The 17,299-nt window shown below is 41.5% G+C and overlaps 1 protein-coding gene across 2 annotated transcripts in view; it reads right to left on the minus strand.

Moving 5' to 3' along the window:
• Positions 1 to 509: 509 nt before the first annotated feature.
• Positions 510 to 17,299, minus strand: part of LOC102196907 (interleukin-1 receptor accessory protein-like 1-B) — a 342,277-nt gene continuing 325,487 nt past the window's right edge. Inside the window, exons 10-12 of one of the 2 annotated variants that reach the window (XM_005730957.1) lie at positions 9,996 to 10,166; positions 7,209 to 7,253; positions 510 to 1,831 (exon numbers count right to left, since the gene is read on the minus strand). In XM_005730957.1, the coding sequence (XP_005731014.1) occupies positions 1,104 to 1,831; positions 7,209 to 7,253; positions 9,996 to 10,166 (944 nt within the window). In that variant the 3' untranslated portion in view covers positions 510 to 1,103. The remainder of the gene's footprint in view (positions 1,832 to 7,208; positions 7,254 to 9,995; positions 10,167 to 17,299) is intronic. The other variant, XM_005730958.1, reaches the window with a different exon arrangement.

Consider the following 17,299-nt stretch of genomic DNA (forward strand, 5'->3'; position numbering starts at 1 on the left):
TTCCACGTAAACGTTTTTCTTATTTTTTTTCTTTTACTAGATATTTCCCCAACTCCTTCTGTCAGAAATGTCATAACTTCTCTAAGCAAATATCCCTCAGTTACAAAAATAGACTTTTCTTTTTTCATAAAATAATACACATAATTACTTCTCAGTGATATAATCTTTTTGTTAAGGTAAATAGCAAGGCTGTTTTAAAAGTAAATATTGTGAGAGAAACAGAGATGTGAAGCCTAGCACCATATTCCCCACCCCCCCCCCCTCCCCACAACCCCCCCACCCACCCACCTGCACAGGTACGACTCCTCCGAAAGCATTCGATGAATTAGGGGAAACCCACTACCCCCCACCCTCCCCATGTGTTTTCTGGACTCCAAGTTTTGCATATTCTGGTTGAGGCCAGATTCTCAACCCTGAAACTCAAATCCAAATCTTACTCGTCTCCCGAAGGCTGTGACTTGTATTCCCAACCCCATTAAAAATAAAAAGAATTAACCGCCCCCCCCCAAAAAAAAACTTTAGAAACTACACCAGCAAAACAAATGAAAAAAATAAAGGTAACAACGGTTTAACCGACACGTCTCACAGGCCTTCACTGCTTCACTTTTTGTACAAACTGAAAGAAAAGAATAAAAAACATAAAATAATAAAAATGAGTCCCAAAGAAAGAAGAAACAAGTCCCAAAACACTGTTGCTACAAAGAATTAGAAAAACGTATGTACAGGACCCTGTATTCCTCGACTCTCGGGGTAAATGATCATAGGTGTTGGCTTGTGTTACGTGAGTGTTTATACAGGCATACAAAAAAAGTTCTCCTTGCTTCTTCTTCTTCTTTTTTTGTTGATGTTCAGTTTCAATAAAAGCTCGAATTGGACAAAAAACAAACAAACAAACAAACAAAAAAGAAAACATTGCCACCACCTTCTCCAGCAGTTTGAAGCCCCTCCCCTCCTTCGGTTGTTTCCTGGTGCAAAATTCAACAGCAGCAAGTAGCTTAGTGCCATTTAGGTTCACCTGGCTCCTTTCAGGGTCTGAGTGCCAGTGGTTAGTCCTCCCTGTGACAGACATCATAAAGATCCACAGTCTACCCCGCCCGGCGCTGTCACCATATAACGCTAGATATACTGGTCTCTCTGGGAAGCAGCGGCAGCATGGCGTTGTTGCCGTGGGCCTCCTCCAGGCTCTGCTGCCGGGGTGACTTGGACTGCGGCCGCTGTCCGTTGATGAGCGTCATGGGGATGTTGCAGTAGGTGTGCTGGTTGCCTAGCGAGGACAGCGGCGGGAGCGTGCCGCCTTGTGGCAGGTCGTAGTCGTAGCTACGGTAATAGTGTTTCTGCCTCATCTGGGTGTGGCAAGAGTTGTGAAAGGTCGAGCGTAAGTCCGGGTGCGCCGTCGCCATGGCGGTGGAGGTGGCCGCCGCCATGGAGATGGCCGAGACGGTCTGGAGCTCCCCGAAGGGGCCCTGCTCGCTGACGTCCAGCACCTGCTCGTGGGAGATGCTCAGGGGCTCCATGCGCTTGAAGGGCATTTCATACAGCAGCTGCTTCCAGAACTTGGAGGTGAGCTTGTTGCTGGACGGTCCGCGCCACTTGATGACCGTGAGCATCTTGATGGTGTGTTTGAGGGCCTCCACTTCCTGGTAGTTCATGATGCCGCGCAGCTCGGCACACTCGATCAGGATTACTTTGATCTCGCCGGTCACCAGCATGTTGCGCAGCCGCGTCTCCAGCTCAAAGATGCTCCACCCCCTCCGCACCACATAGCTGGGGGTCATGACGATGATGAGCCGCTTGCTCTGGTCCACGCAGCGCGCTACGTCCTCGATGTAGGCTGGATTCACAGACAGAGAGACAGAAAAGTATATCTTTTGATGAATCAGCACGATCATATATAGACATTATTTGTTTCTGTTAGCCAGAGACTGTATATAAAAGATGAATGTAACCTCCTGCTCTAAAAACTGAAGCCTGTGCACAAGTCATCTGCAAACTCATCAGCTAGTCTAGAGCTTTTGGTTTTTGGTGCTTACAGTGTAGCAGATAATGGCTCATTCTTCTACTTTATGCAACAGGCATAATTTATAAATGCAAGTAAATATAAATGATTTAAAGACCTGAGTTATTTTCAAATTCTAGCATTTCATTTCTAGATTCCATCTCAACAAAACTGTTCTATTTTCCACACAGACCTCAAATCTTTGCCAAAACATGATTGGTCAATAGAACGCGGCCTGCATGTGGACAACTGGAAATGAGGATACCTCTGACACTAAAAATCTCATTCCTTGCCTACAGATTATATACATTCATACACTGTTCAGTTTAAGGAACATTTTGAAATCAAATTAGATCTCAGTCAACCTACAGAGGGCAGAATTCAAAGACAGCTTGAAAATGAAAGGGAAAAAATTATCCCTAAGTCTAGTACACAAAATTGTACTCAGTAGTTTGTATGACCCCCATGTGCTTGAATGCATGGCTGACAACACTGGGGCATGCACCCTAATGAGACCAAACAGTGTCCTGGGGATCTCCTCTCAGATCTGGACCAGGGCATCACTAAACTCCTGGACAGTCTGAGGTACAAACTAGTAGCGTGGGATGGACCAAAACATAGGCTACGTTCACACTGCAGGCGAAAGTGCATCAAATCCAACTTTTTTGACCCTATGTGACCCATATCCGATCATGGTATGACAGTGTGAACGGCACAAATCCGATATTTTCAAATCCGATCTGGTACTGAATCCGATACATACAGTATCTGATGTTTCAGAAAGCGACTGCTGTTTGAACGGTCAGGTCGCATTAAATCCGTCTTTTACGTCACCGACACAAGACAGACGCCAATTATCAGCTCCGGAGAAGCGCCCGATAAGACATCGCGAACGCTTCCTGGCCATCCAGCGTAGATGTCAGTGAAACTGTTGGGAAGACAACGTTGGAGAAACGTGAACATTTTATTTGTACTGTATAATCTGCAGATTCTGACAGAAGTCTGCAATCATCCTTTGAAGCACCGCTCCTCTAAAACAGCAATAAGGATAATTATTAGGTTATTTACATTATTATGTGAATAACAAAATAACTTAAAGTAAAAATTGGGAAACGTAAAGTCCGAAGTCTTTATATTAAGGACCATCAGTCAAACAATATTGTTGTGTGTGACGTCTTGTTTTGCGCATGCGGGCCGCTTTGAGGGTTCACACTAGAGCGCGTTTGCTGTCGCATTTTATTTGTAGTGTGAACAAGCAGACAAAAAAATCGGATTTGATCAAAAAATCGGAATCAAGCATTAAGACCTGCAGTGTGAACGTAGCCATAATGTCCTAGAAGTTTCGGCTATTGGATGTGAGCATGGAGACCAGTCAATGGAATCAATTCCTTCATACTCCAGGACCTGCCTTATTACTCTTGCCACATGTGTCCGGGCATTGTCATGCACTGGGAGGAACCCAGGGCCCCACTGTAAACAATAAATGAACTGGTTCTTATTTAGCGCTTTTCTACTCTGAGTACTCAAACCTGCTCTACCACCTGAGCTACAGTCACTCTACCAGCGTAGGGTCTGACAATGGATCCAAAGATTTCATCCCGTTGACTAATGGCAATCAGAGTGCCGTTACCTCACCTGTAGAGGTCAGTGCATGACGCAGTACTGACCCACTACCAAAACAGTCTATCTGGATGATGTTACAGGCAGCATAACATTCTCAAAGGCTTCTGTAGACCCTTTCACGTCTCTCACATCTTCTCAGGGTGAACCTGCTGACATCTGTGAAAAGCACAAATTGCCAATGATGGACCTGCCAATTCTGCTATTCTGTGGCAAATACCAGTCAGGTATGATGGTGGGCAGTGAGCACACGGCCCACTAGAAGATGTCAGGCTCTCAGACTGCCCTCATGAAGTCTGTTTCTGATTGTTTGGCCAGTCACATTCACACCAGTGGCTCTGGCAGTGCTCATCCTGTTCTCCCTTGCACAAAAGAGACGATACCAATCCTGTTGATGGGTTAATGGCCTTCTATGGTCCTGTTCAGCTCTCCTAGAGTAACTTTCCATCTCCTTTGATTGGGAGGTAAAGGAGTTGGACTACCTGTGTAACCTCTGTGGGGTCCAGCTATTGCCTCATACTACCACCAGTGACAATGACCCTAACCAAATGCAAAGCTAGTGAAAAAAACAGTCAGAGAAAGTTAGGAGAGCAGAAAAAGGTCAGTGACCTCCACCTTTAAAGCCCTTCCTGTTTTGGGGGTTGTCTCATTGTTGCTCCTCTAGCGCACTTGTTAATTTCATTAACACCAAAGCAAAGAAACAACCAGGAACAACTATGGTTAGCTGACTCGACACTAAACTTTGTTTAAAAAGTATTCCTTTAATTTTTTTGAACAGTGTATTTATGTAGACCTTTGTTTAACGAGATCAATGCAAAAATGTATTAAGCTCGTCAATTCAAACAGCCTGCAGGGGGCAGAAGCCTGATTGTTTCGAAGTCGACAAAATATAATAATAAAATAAACATATTTTTATGGTCTCAGGCACTGCTCTTATTTAATTGATTTGATTTGATTGAAATAACAACACAGCGACACCCAAAGTGGTCAACTGCAGCTTTTGCTATCCAGCAGTGGCTACATCCATCTTTTACACACAGTCCAAACATTAAATCCATTTCTATTTTTAATTGTGCTCATTTGTTCAATCGAAACAAACTGTAATTGTACATGAAACTACAGAGAGCTAATATGTGATGAAAATATGCTGAAACACATTACACAGGCTATTTGAAGAACTCTCTTGGCCTCATAGCGGCTTCTTACCCAACAGCTTCCTTTTTATCAAAATTTCAAACAAACAAGTCCAATTACCAGATGAAAAAGTGTGACGTTTAGGGGGGAAAAACAAAAAAGACCGAAAGCTGAGGACGTGAAACAAACATCACACATCTGACAGATTCTAAAATGTATCGCTGCTAAATTATTCCACCATCTGGCGTCAGGATACTGAGGCATAAAGTGAAGATAAAATAGATTTGTGATTATAGATCCTCACTTAAATAAACAGCTATAGTCTATGCCGCATTTAATAAGAAGATGTACTTGTAGTAACAAGAGGCTTTAGATTCAGAGCTTAGCGAGACACCACTGTCAGCTTCGACTCATATCTATCATATACAGTAAATACAGTATTGTGTTTAATCAGCTGTTTGTGTTGTGATGAATGGGAAGAAGTGTTTCCACAGACCTGTCCTCTATGTGTGTGCAGCTAATGCTTCCTTTTAGCCTTTCTTGGCCGAGACAAAGACCAAGTGTCTCCTCACTGGAAGTTAGACGGGATTAACTGGGCTTTACCTCCCAATCAAAGCCCATGACCCTTGTGTGTGTGTGTGTGTGTGTGTGTGTGTGTGTGTGTGTGTGTGTGTGGGAGAGAGAGTATCTCGGCATGTCTGCTGGTCTTTAAGAGACCAGCAGACATGAGAATGAGCTGCTTCTTTCAAGTCGCTCTGCCCGAGGCTTTGCGATGAGAGCGATCTGATTAGAGTAAACTTAGATTTGAAGTCGCTCTTTTCATCGACACAACAAGTTGGTCTCTTTACTGTTTGGTAATTGGTCCTCATGGGCTAATTTGCCACAATGTGTCCCTGAAGCTTAAAGTCTTCACTTTGGGTTTATTCAGTTTAGGTTAAACTAAGTTTTCCCATCTTATCGTGACTAAAACAAACATGAAGGGATAAATAAATGGATACAGTATCATTAGCTAATGAGTAGAAGATTCATTTTAATGTTTTGAATTGATTAAAGTGAAAGTAAATCTGCCCTCTCGAGGGTTGCGGCGTGATAAAACTTTATAGCTTTATAGATTAAATCCCCCCTTTCAGAGATTTTACAAGCTTTACAATCAAACTGTTGCATGAGCAATAATTGATTCACATCTGCATAAAACCTAAATTACACGGGGCAGGAAATCACAGTGGCTCTGCTCTCGATTGTTTGTCTCTGAAAGAAAACAATAATAATGTTAAAAAAAAGTCTAAAGTGCAAATAGCCCAGATCAATAAGATTAGCTATGTGGGAAATAAATGTCTTCCTACTTTGAGTGTTTTGCAGCAGATGCTCCTCCCACTGCCCCCTAACCAAAATACACAATTTCTGTAGAAAATTACACCTCAGTTTCACTTCTTTTTACTGCAGTCGGATATTTTGAGCTTGAATACAATTTTTGAAAACATTTTGTGACTGACAACCTCAGTCCAGCCCGTCTAATTAAAAAAAACACAATAAAGAAACATGCACAGGAAATGAGCTGTGTTTATTCTTATGCATTGGTAACGCTTTATACTAATGGACACAGTAACTTACACAGTTACTAATACGTTTATCAGCTGTTCCAGAATAAGTACTGATCCAGAACTTAAAAATGAAACAATAAGTAAGAGGGAATAATAAGGATATGAACGGTACCGTTACCGATATTTGATGACTTAGAAATTTGAAACGCTGCTATTGGAAGATTTTTTTTTCTCTCTGAGACACATATAACATAAACAGATTATTTATTATCTCATTCATACCCAACTTGGCTCTGATTAGTTGGCTGCTGTGTTTGTGGTGTTACAAACACACATTAGTTACAGGAAATTTACAGAGCGGTGGACAAACTATGCAATGTCAGCACTCCTGAGAAGGATGAAGGGTGTTTCTAACATCTTCTTTCATTTTATAATTGTTGCCAGTCGCTATAAACACAGATACTGATAGACTGAAAGATAGCCAATATCAACCAATAATATCGGCCTGTTAATAAATTGGTCAGCTCAACAGATGACGCGCTAACATGTAGTATTTCTCAGCTCAATGCTTATTATCTATAGTGAAATTCTGGACCATAGTGATTATAAAAACTTTGAAAAATACTAATGAATGATTAACAAGATGTCAGGCTACTGATTCCTCATGTTTATGTCCTTTATTGTAAAGTGTTACCAAAGACTGTATAAGCTGCACTCAATGGCTACTACATAACTTTTAAATGCTCTCAAAGATCAAAGATTTATCTAAAAACAAACATTTTTTTCAGTCAAAACAATCATGTCAAAACCTTTTAATACAAAGTGCAGCCACAATCACTTTCTACATTACTGATCTGATCAGAAAGTCTTTGTCGGAGTGTGTCGGCACGAGCGTTAAAGATCTGGGGAAGAAGTACCTCTAAGTAGTCTTGTGTCATCCTGGAAATGATCATTGGTGAAACCTAAACATAGATATTTACATTCAAAGGTCGATTAAAAGATTCGCAGAACATTTGTTTACATTAAAAACAATTGTGTGAATGCGGGGACATGGCTCTGGCATAAACTGTGTTTCTCCACTGATGCGCTGGTAGCGATTGTGAAACGATAAGCACGCTGATCAGTTTATTCCAGTTTAATATGGGACACGTAGCATAAAAAAGCAAAGGACTTGGACATAGTTCAGCCAAGACTTGTTACTTCTGGTATATGTTAAAAAAATACTCAGTGTGCACTAGATGAGTATGTCAGAAACGTATAACAGTGGTATAATACGTTCACCCAGCATACTGTGGCATTACATGTTACAATCAGCAGCTCAGGAGAAAGATTGTTGACACACGCTGACGTCCCAAATGGCCAAACTGTGTTTATCTATAGCTGTGGATTACACTTTATTATATCAGCTGTTGAGATGCTAATACATTCCCAATGGGAGCTAAATGTTTATACATAGACATGATAAACCAGCAAGCTGTGCCACCGAGCTGCAACTGTGGCAGATGTACTTCAGATTTCTCTCCATCCTTGCATTTTTATGCCATTTTTCCCATATTACAACAGTCCCCCTGTATGGAGCATGTAATCACAGCAAGGGATTTGGTTTACAACCTTTGCACAATTCCACTGAGGAGGAGCATAATTAGTAATGGTGCTATGTGCAGGAAAGACAGGCAGTTGCAAGTATTCAAACGGATGCTAATAACATCATGATACCGAGCTCATCTTTGCGATCGGTTAATCAAAGATAAGCACAGGGCACGGTGAGAGGCTCCATTAGAAATATACTGTGGTAAAACATGCATTAATATCCATGCATAAAGAGATTTTTGATTGTACGGCTGACATCGTTACATAGCAGCATGCAGAGGCACACTTTGTATTGAGCTGGATTAGAAACATGGACCGTAATAACAGAGTTGACTCCTGATAATTATGTTGCATATGTGATATAGGTTATTATGCCTCCCACAGGCTTAAAATGGTGCAGATCATGCACTTTAAATGCTAAAGCAGATAAATAATTAACCAGTATGTACAGCCCTTGTCTAGCATTTCAATGTTTTATGTTGCCTACTTGAAGTTATAATTTATATACTGTACCTTAATCTACTTATTAAATCAAGAATATACATAAAGTAGAAATATGAAGTGGAATAAAATTGAAGTAAAGTACATGTACTTTCATATATCCTGTTGACAACTGGTTGGATACTCACATTAAAAGTGGCTAAAGTTTCAAATAATTATGCCTCAAAGTGTCTCAAAACAATTTATGTGAGCCAAAAACTCTGCTTCAGACAATTTTAAACACATGATTTCAAAGGTTTGGTCTTGCTTTGTTCCGTCGTAACAGACAGGTCTGTATAACAAGGCAGAGCTTACAAACACTGACTGCGGAAGCCAGTCGAGGGGCAGCCTATCAGAAGACACAGCTTGTTTTGGATTGAAATGTGGAATAAAGGTTAAGTTTACGATAAATAAATAAAAGTTGAGATAAATAAGAATTCATTTTTCTGTTTAAATAATCAACAACTGTACAACCAGTTTTTCACTGATCAGTTTTTGTATTTGATTCATTAAAATGTTATGAAAATGTTTAACAGGGGTGGACCCCTCAGGCTAGCCAAGCTAAACTGCAGTCGTTTTTTCAGAGGCACTTGTAACATTGCTGGCAAACTTTAAAAGGTTCACGGAATTGTGCTTAAAAATCCTCGTAAGTCGAACCCTCGTTCTAAGGTGCCTTTCCAAGATCACCCCCTAAAATAATCACATCGCATCGTATCAAAAATTGCACATCCTTTCATATTGTATCATATATGCAACCCAAAGTTACTGCACACAGGATTAATGGATACAATTAAATGCCTTTTTTATTTTTTATAAATAGTGCAAATGGTCGCTGCCTTAGATACAGCTTTTAATACTGGAACACAATTTTCTGACTATGAGCGAAATATTTTGAAGATAACTTAATTCATGGTCCCCTTATAAATAATAAAAAAAATAGTATTATTTTAGAATTCTTGTAATAAAATTTTGATCCAGCAGGTTTTTAAAGTGGGTTTGGTTGAGTTTCCCTTCAGGTGGAAGCAGTTAAATAGTCAACCTTTTATCCCTTAATTTTCATGTGTCACAATCTTGATTCACTATTTTATCCATCTATTCCATTAGCAATCCATTTCATATCCCCATCTTTGGTGCCCTTTTATTGACTACATGTAGTGCTTGGACATTTACACGAGGAAGTGGTTTCTTTTAGGAGTATAATACTTAAAGACGTTGTTCAGAACTGAACTGGTACTAGCATAATTCGTTTCTTGCTTACGTGAGGTTGGGCTAGCTATGTCCCATGATTTAATACTTAGCCATATATTCTCTCTTATAAATGTTGCCTTTAAAGGAAACTAAAGACTAAAACTGAAATTAAATGAATAAATAACACTAAACAAACTCTAAGCTATAACACTTTTAGCATACTCATCAACTTTTGCTCAGCCTTTGGTTATAAAAGCAAACTTTATAAAGATCATATGAAGCAATGACGGCCTCGCTAGTCTTTGTTATGCCACAACACAAACGCATAACAGAAAATAACAACAAACAAGGCATCACCACTGCAGTGACAACAGCAACACGAGCAACACCAAGCGACAAGAAAACATTCGACACAACGTGACATCGCCGTGAGAGAGAGAGCTTACTTCCTGTGGGGATCAAGTCCCTGTCTGGAATGAAGAGTTTATACCCATAATGCTTCTCCAGCACGTCGGGGAGGATCTCCAGGGCAAAGCGCTCCTCCTCTCGGGTCTCCTGGCTCCACTGGTCCGGGTCCACTTTGGTGTAGGACAAGTAGGCGTCGTAGTCCTTGTTATCTGCAGGTAGAGCAGGGGGTTTGGGGGGGGCAGACACTGACATGGGTGAAACGTGCCGGCTCGTGTTACACCTGGCTAATCAGTGATGCATTCGTTGCCTTCATATCCTTTAAACTAGAACCTTTCATTTAGTTTAATAAAACCTGCAATCAAGCAGAAGCAGAGACAGAAAAATGAAGCCTCGGTCTCAGCACAATGAATACTTGCAATAAAAAGCTCCCAAAACCACTTTGCTTCAATTAAATGTGTATACATTTTATGATTTCAACATAATGTTTCCTACTGTGGTCAGCAAAATTATGCGCTGTTATACCCCCAGATGCTCAAAATCTATTTTCACACTGGTATGCAGGGGAGCTATTCATTCACTGAGAGACTTCACCGAGACAGGACGCCTCCATTACACTGACCTCTGGGCACCTCTGCCCATCTGAGTGCTTTTCATTACTGCTCCGTCCCCACTGACGAATAATGTTGCCTTGATAGCTACTTTGCCCACTGCAGGCAAAACAAATTAGACTCCAGCCTGAGCTAAATGCCCGACGCGGCCTGCTAGGCCGGCACATGGCACGGATCCATCACCTACATGAAAGCTCTGATTGATGACGGATTTGAAAGGACTGAGAAGAGGAAAGACTTAACGTTTAATCTTCTTAAACAGGAGCAGTAATGTACGGTGAGTCAGGAGAATGAAGGACATGTCAGCCACTTTTTTACTCTGAACCTGATCAGTCATTTCAAAAGAGGTCAACAGGTTTTTAACCATTAAGTATGAAAACATAATAGCTTTTTATCTACTTTGCAGTTAGCAAAAACACATGAGCCGGTTTGAGCTGGTGAACTTAATCATAGCCGAGATACACTGATATTTGCAACTTTGTGGCAATGGTTTGACAATAATCTTTTTTGCTTCCACTCCCACTGTGCTACACGTGGAAATGATAGCCTGTTTCGTACGGAAGAACTTCAGCGACCCGAGTTTTGTGCAAGACAGACCACGCTCTGTCTCCTTCCCAACATTTTATAATAGATTTATATCTATAATAGACAATTTCACAGTTCAAATGTAGAAATTAAATGTTTTTGTGCAGGTCGGAGAAAAGTCCTTCTCATTTTATCCACAGCCTTTGGGGACGAAAACGTAAGAGAAAACATCAGAGAATGCAGTTCCTCTAATGACCACTTGAGGGTGCAAAAATGCACCACTCCTCATAGACTCGCGTATTAAAATGACCAACTTTAGAGCAGAAATAAATGATGCCAAATGACTGTTTGACACAGGGTAAAACTTTAAAGTTGGGTTTGGGATATTTGGTTTATTTAAAAGGAACCCCGGCTTTTTAGACATGTTTGCGCTAAAATATGCACTGTGCTTTCAATAATATATATGTGGTGTTAAAATATGCCAAATGTTTTCCTTTTAAGCACATTTTATATAAAAGCGATTTACCAGTAGGCCGCCATTGTTATTTTCTCCTCAATGCACTCTGGGTAGTGACGTCATACGGTTGCATCGCATTGAGTTCACAGTTAGCGACGCACTGGAAATGGCTTCTGTTCAACCTTTCCAGTACTTAGTTTACATGAAGATGAAAACAATCGGTCACACGAGGACGCGAGAGTGGGGGAAAACTACTGGTGTCTATGCGGCTACTGAGAGCTTTTGTTGTAAAGAGCTCAATTTTATGGCAGCAGCTATCCATGGTATTGCATAACCGCATGATAAAAACATTAATAGAATTCTAATTTTTATTATACAGTGAAATTACAATATCGTTATTTTTACAGATTCTCCATGCAGCACAGTGCACCAAAACTTTTAAGCCGTATGTCTTAATCCAGATGTTCTTTGGGCAGCCCTTGTTAGCCTCCATGACCGGTATAGTGCTGGTCTACCAAGTCATAACCAGGTCACTAATAGGCAAGTTAATTAATACGGCTGCTACACTATAGAAAACAAAACGGGTTAGCTGAACAAAAGCGCCTATACTGCCGACAACCAATACACGTCATCGTCCCAGAATACATTGTGTGCACAAAAACATGGCCGCTCCCACGGCTCCAAAAATGAATTAATGAATAACGGAAAACTCCTCAAGCATGTTTTTATGTAGTGGAGATCATTTGTAACATATTTAGAGTAACTTGTCATAATAGTCGGGGTTCCTTTGAACTATTCACAAGGTACCGGTGTCTGAGCACCTATGTGCGCTTCATATTATCCCAACTCCACCTCTCTTAAATCCTCTGGGTATAAAATAGAAACCATCTGACCCCCAACAAGTTTTGACTGGTGAACTTTTGTGACCTTTGGTGTTTACTCTGATAAAGATCAGCTCCAGTGCACGCCATATTTTTGGGCTTATGAAAATAAAATAAAAACATCAGATTCTATATGCTTTTTTATTCACTAAAAAGCATCACATCCGCGCCACAATAGGAGGAAAGCACCATAACTGGGACACTGCTTGCATCTCTAATGAGTTTACCTCAAAGGCTGCGTTCATGCTGCGGCTCAGAGTTTTTGGAACTGCGAGTTCCTGTCTTAATTATGACTCGGCTCCCTCTGCTTTATAGTGGCCACCTGCAGCGTAGCAGCCATGTGGCGATGATGTTTAGTGTGTTTGAGAAGACAGGAGCAGAGAACGAGAGGGTTCAAGAGGAGGCAGTTTGGGATCAATTCTCAGCAGAGCATCACATTTTTTTATCCTTTTATATCCTCTCCATCCCACACTCCTGCTTCTCTCTGGACTGAGAGATTGTCAACAAGATTCACTTGCATCCCAGCGGGTAATCTCGATATTTGGGCTGGCGCGCACAACTCTTAGGTGACGCCTCGTAATTAATCCAACTTGTTTTTTTTGTTTTTTTATAACATGCAATTCATTTCACAGCGTCAGGGACATGTAAAAATAATTGAAATGTAACCTCATAATCACTCAGTATAACTAACTCTGAGGTTTATGTTCTGCTTCACAGAGACATAAATCTGTTTGTTTTTCTCTAGTAGCTTTTAAATGAAAGCTGTGTAGGCAGATCAAGGGCTATTTTAGTGGAGATGATTCATGCATCTGTTGTGAGAAAGAGAAAGCAGGGGAAGGACGAAAGCACGGGGTGAATCTAGGAGGTGCACTGATCCCCTGTTCGCTTGCGTTTCGATAGCTCGCTTATAGGAGGCTAGTGCTGTTCATCTGAGGTGTGCAACATATTTTTAAAAAATATATCATCAAACAAACAAACAAAAAAACGCATCCGAGTCTTTGCTTCCTTGTCCCACATGCTGACTAACTTCGGCACGTGTGCTCTCTGTGTGCGTGGAGTCGGGGGGGTGCGTACGGGCACGGGGGCTCACAGTGAACTCTTGAACTCGCCATGGAGAGTGCCAAGAGAGTTGGAGGCGTAATCTCTGGGATATCTTTTGGCTCCATTACATTTAATGGAGAGTAGATTGGAACGTAACACACACACACACTTAACTCTGTGCTTGAGGAGACACATGGCCTGGACTGCTAATGAGAAGATGACTCTTTGTTTTTAAGTAATGCTTTGTTTTTCATAATTCAGTATTCACTGAAATACTGCAATTCAATTTTTCTCAAAAATATGCCTTTGCCCTTGGTGTTTGGCTTGCATGCATTGCCATATTCTGGGTCTTGATCATACTCACACATTTTATCATGTAGTCACATAAAAAATAGAGTTTCAATAGACTCTATGGAGTCCTGCTGATCAAATGCAGTTGATGAATAGAAGCGTCAACACTTGTGAGCGCCTCTATAAAAGTTTTGGTAGTTTGCTGGTTTGGGGTGTGTGGGTGTGTGTTAACACAATGTCACAATCTTCCCAGGAGTGGACGTTCCACAGTGACGAGACCATGTAACCCTAACACACTGCAAAAAAACCCCAAGAGCTACATCTCAGACTCTGATGGTCTCAGTTAGCATTTTGTATGTTAAAGTTCACAACAGCATCTGAACAATCTGATCTCCTTTGGACTTAAGAGACCAAAGTGGAGATGTTTGGCCATGATGCACAGCACAATGTTTGATAAAAACCAAATGCAGCACAAACACCTCACACTAACTGTGAAGCACGGTGGTGGTGGGGTGATGATTTGGGCTTGTTTTGCAGTCACAGGACCTGGGCACCTTGCAGTCGACCCTGAACTCCTCTGAATACCAAAGTATTCTAGAGTCAAATGTGTGGACATCTATCTGACAGCTAAAGTTTGTTCTTTTTGTATCACTAAGTTTTGGCCGATGAGCAAATGTACAACAGAACGGCTGGACATAGAATAAAAGAAAAAAATCAAGGCATTGCAATGGGCCAGCTGAAGTCCAGACCTCAACTTAATTAAAATGCTGTGGGGAGACCTTAAGAGAGCTGTGCATAAGAGACTGATACAGTCATTCAGAAAATGATTACCTCAAGTAATTGATGATGAAGCCTCTTCTACAAGGTACTGAATAATAGGTCCTATGAAATCTTCCCTTTTCTTAAGAGTGTACAGAGTCTGCTCTCATTCAGATAATAAGGTGAGTCAGTACAATATATGTATGTATGTACAACGGTGGACACAAAAAAACAGCCTCTAATCAGAGAAACTCTTACATTTGATAATTAACTGTTGGCCATCTGCTGGCATTAACTCTCTCTTTCTGTCAGATGTATTTTTTTTCTGTTTATTGAATAAAGAAAAATCTGAAGTTTTAAGTCAAATCAACAAATTACAACCAACAGCTGTACGTAACTTTACTGCCACAATGGGAACTATGGGTCATTTGAAAATCACAGGAAATTTTTCTATTTGAAAAGAAAAACGTAATGAAAAAAGTCTCATAGTTGGAGATCTAACATTGCAATAATAAATGAATCCATCCATTCTTCCACTTCAGCTCACAGGAGCTACAGTCTTAGCAGAAGCTGGCCAGACCTCCTCCTCCCCTGCCACGGCCTCCACCTCTAACCCAGCCAGCTGAGCAATACCCCATTTTATGGGTTTGTGCATCCTTAAATCCTCATTTCACCCCCTTTCCTCATATTTAGTGCCTTCCATCAGAGTGGAGAAGGGGAGAGGGGTGCAGCCAACTCACCTTCTGACCCACAAAGCATCCTAAACAGATGCCCGAACATCTTAACGGGCTCCTTTTGAATCAGAGGATCAGTATTGACACCTTGAAGGCCAAAGGGGAAATCCTCTTACCAACTGTTCTGTTTGTTCTTAGTTTCTCGCAATTTCCCTCTTTGAGAAGAAGGAAACAATAGTAACTGTTTAAGCATTACAAACTGCCATTTCTTAACACAAACTCCTCATACATAGAGTATTTATTACAAAGCTCTCTCATTTCTACTTGACTTTGTCATCACAGATGAGCTACTTAATGCTGACCTCTGTTAGACACACTACTTCAAACAGGATGCATTACAGCCCCCTGTGGAAAAACCCCTGATATTCAGCAACGCCAAACCGCGCCAAACGCAGACGGAGACTCATAATTCTGCGGCACGCTGACAACGCTGACATTGGTATTTATGGCAGAGTGTTGATGAGCTCCCACCTCTTTGTCAAGCCCGCTCGGCTGTTGTCATCATGAAGCCTATTATTGATTCCACTGACACCCACACAATGTGACAAGCGAGTGGTCTTTAACTAAATTGCACCGCTGACAAATAGCCGACGGTCCGTCCTATTGGTGCGTAAAGCTTACAATTTTGCATCTGGCAGAAGAGGGAGCCAGGCGTTCAATTAGTGCTTCGAGTGGCCGCCGAGAAACACATACAAGTTCTTGGCAGCGTGTGCAGCTACGCCGGGGGAAACATAAAATAGATATATAAATATTTATCTGTGCATTGGAGACACTGGCTTAAGCGCTTTATTGATGAAAAGTGCAGCTATATCGCCCTGTCAGTGCAGCAGTTACCATAGTGATGAGATCTCGGTTAACCACCTTCTGACTGTTTTTCTTCATTTCCAGCCCGTTTAATGCCTTACCCCCTATTTTACGTACGCGCCTTGTTAGATGCAGATGCGATTGAATGCCAAGAGGTGGCGGTGAAGAGATCTAATAGACCGCGGCGTGCTGGGAAGTATCGGGGGTGGGGTGAGGGGGGTCTCCTGAGAGCTCCAGAGGCAGAGTGCTGTGTCTTATTGAACCTGATCCCCTTCTAGTGAAGAGCAAATTGAAAATCTGTTTCTCTCTCCCAGCATTCACTCAGGTGGCGCAATTAAACGAGACAATTGCTGTTTGGCATTAAGTTCAAGGCGCGCCTTTTTTCCCCCCCCCCCAACCCTTCCTTTTTGGTTTTTTGCTTTTTTCTCCCCCCAACACAAACGCCTCTGGGCCATCCATTACGGCAAAGATCCATGGCCGGAAGCCTGACATAGCCAGAGGTAATGGCTTTCATTGAAACGTCTGATGTAGCAACCATCACAGTTTAGCAGAGCCGGGAGGGTACGAGGAGAGCAGCGGGCTACAGAATCCCTCCTTTTTTTACCTTTACCGCACATAACTCTGTCTCTTGCTGACTCTGTTTCCACCGCGTGCAGTCCCTCAGCCTCTCTGAAGTAATCTCATTCTCCCTGAATTCATTGCCGGGCTGGTACTTCAGAGACTCATTACAGGGGAATCAAATTAAAACTTGCTCCTTGTCTCAGTTTGATGCATTCTCAAGCCAAGACTCATCTACCAGGCCTGATTTTTTTCCTGTTTTTTTCCCTGTGTACTATTGGTAATGGGGCCTCAGAGTTTATGTTTTTGTCTGGCACGCCGGGCGATGTGTTTTGATTCGCTTTATGGCGAATGTGCGGCTGAATATATTACCCTTTAGCTCACACGCTTTCTCACATGTGGTTTGCATTCATGAGGAATAGAAATGGACATCAGAAATCACAAGACTCTATTGCCTTAGAAATTAAAAAAATGTATGTTGTGCTAATATCATCAAACTGCGGCAACAATTTGCACTTGGGCTGAAAGGCTAACTGACTAAAATGCATTGCATTAAAAAATAAACGTGGCCTAAGTTTATTTTTCCCACTTGGTCATCTACTGAAAGAACAAATTGCTGCTGTTGTGAGAATCAGGCTGCAAAATCCTGTTGCGTTTAAGCTGCTGTGTGTCTGATAAACTTTT

The sequence above is a fragment of the Pundamilia nyererei genome, unplaced genomic scaffold (assembly GCF_000239375.1).
Source record: "Pundamilia nyererei isolate P.nyererei 1_Seehausen unplaced genomic scaffold, PunNye1.0 scaffold00040, whole genome shotgun sequence".
NCBI classification, from domain to species: Eukaryota; Metazoa; Chordata; class Actinopteri; order Cichliformes; family Cichlidae; genus Pundamilia; species Pundamilia nyererei.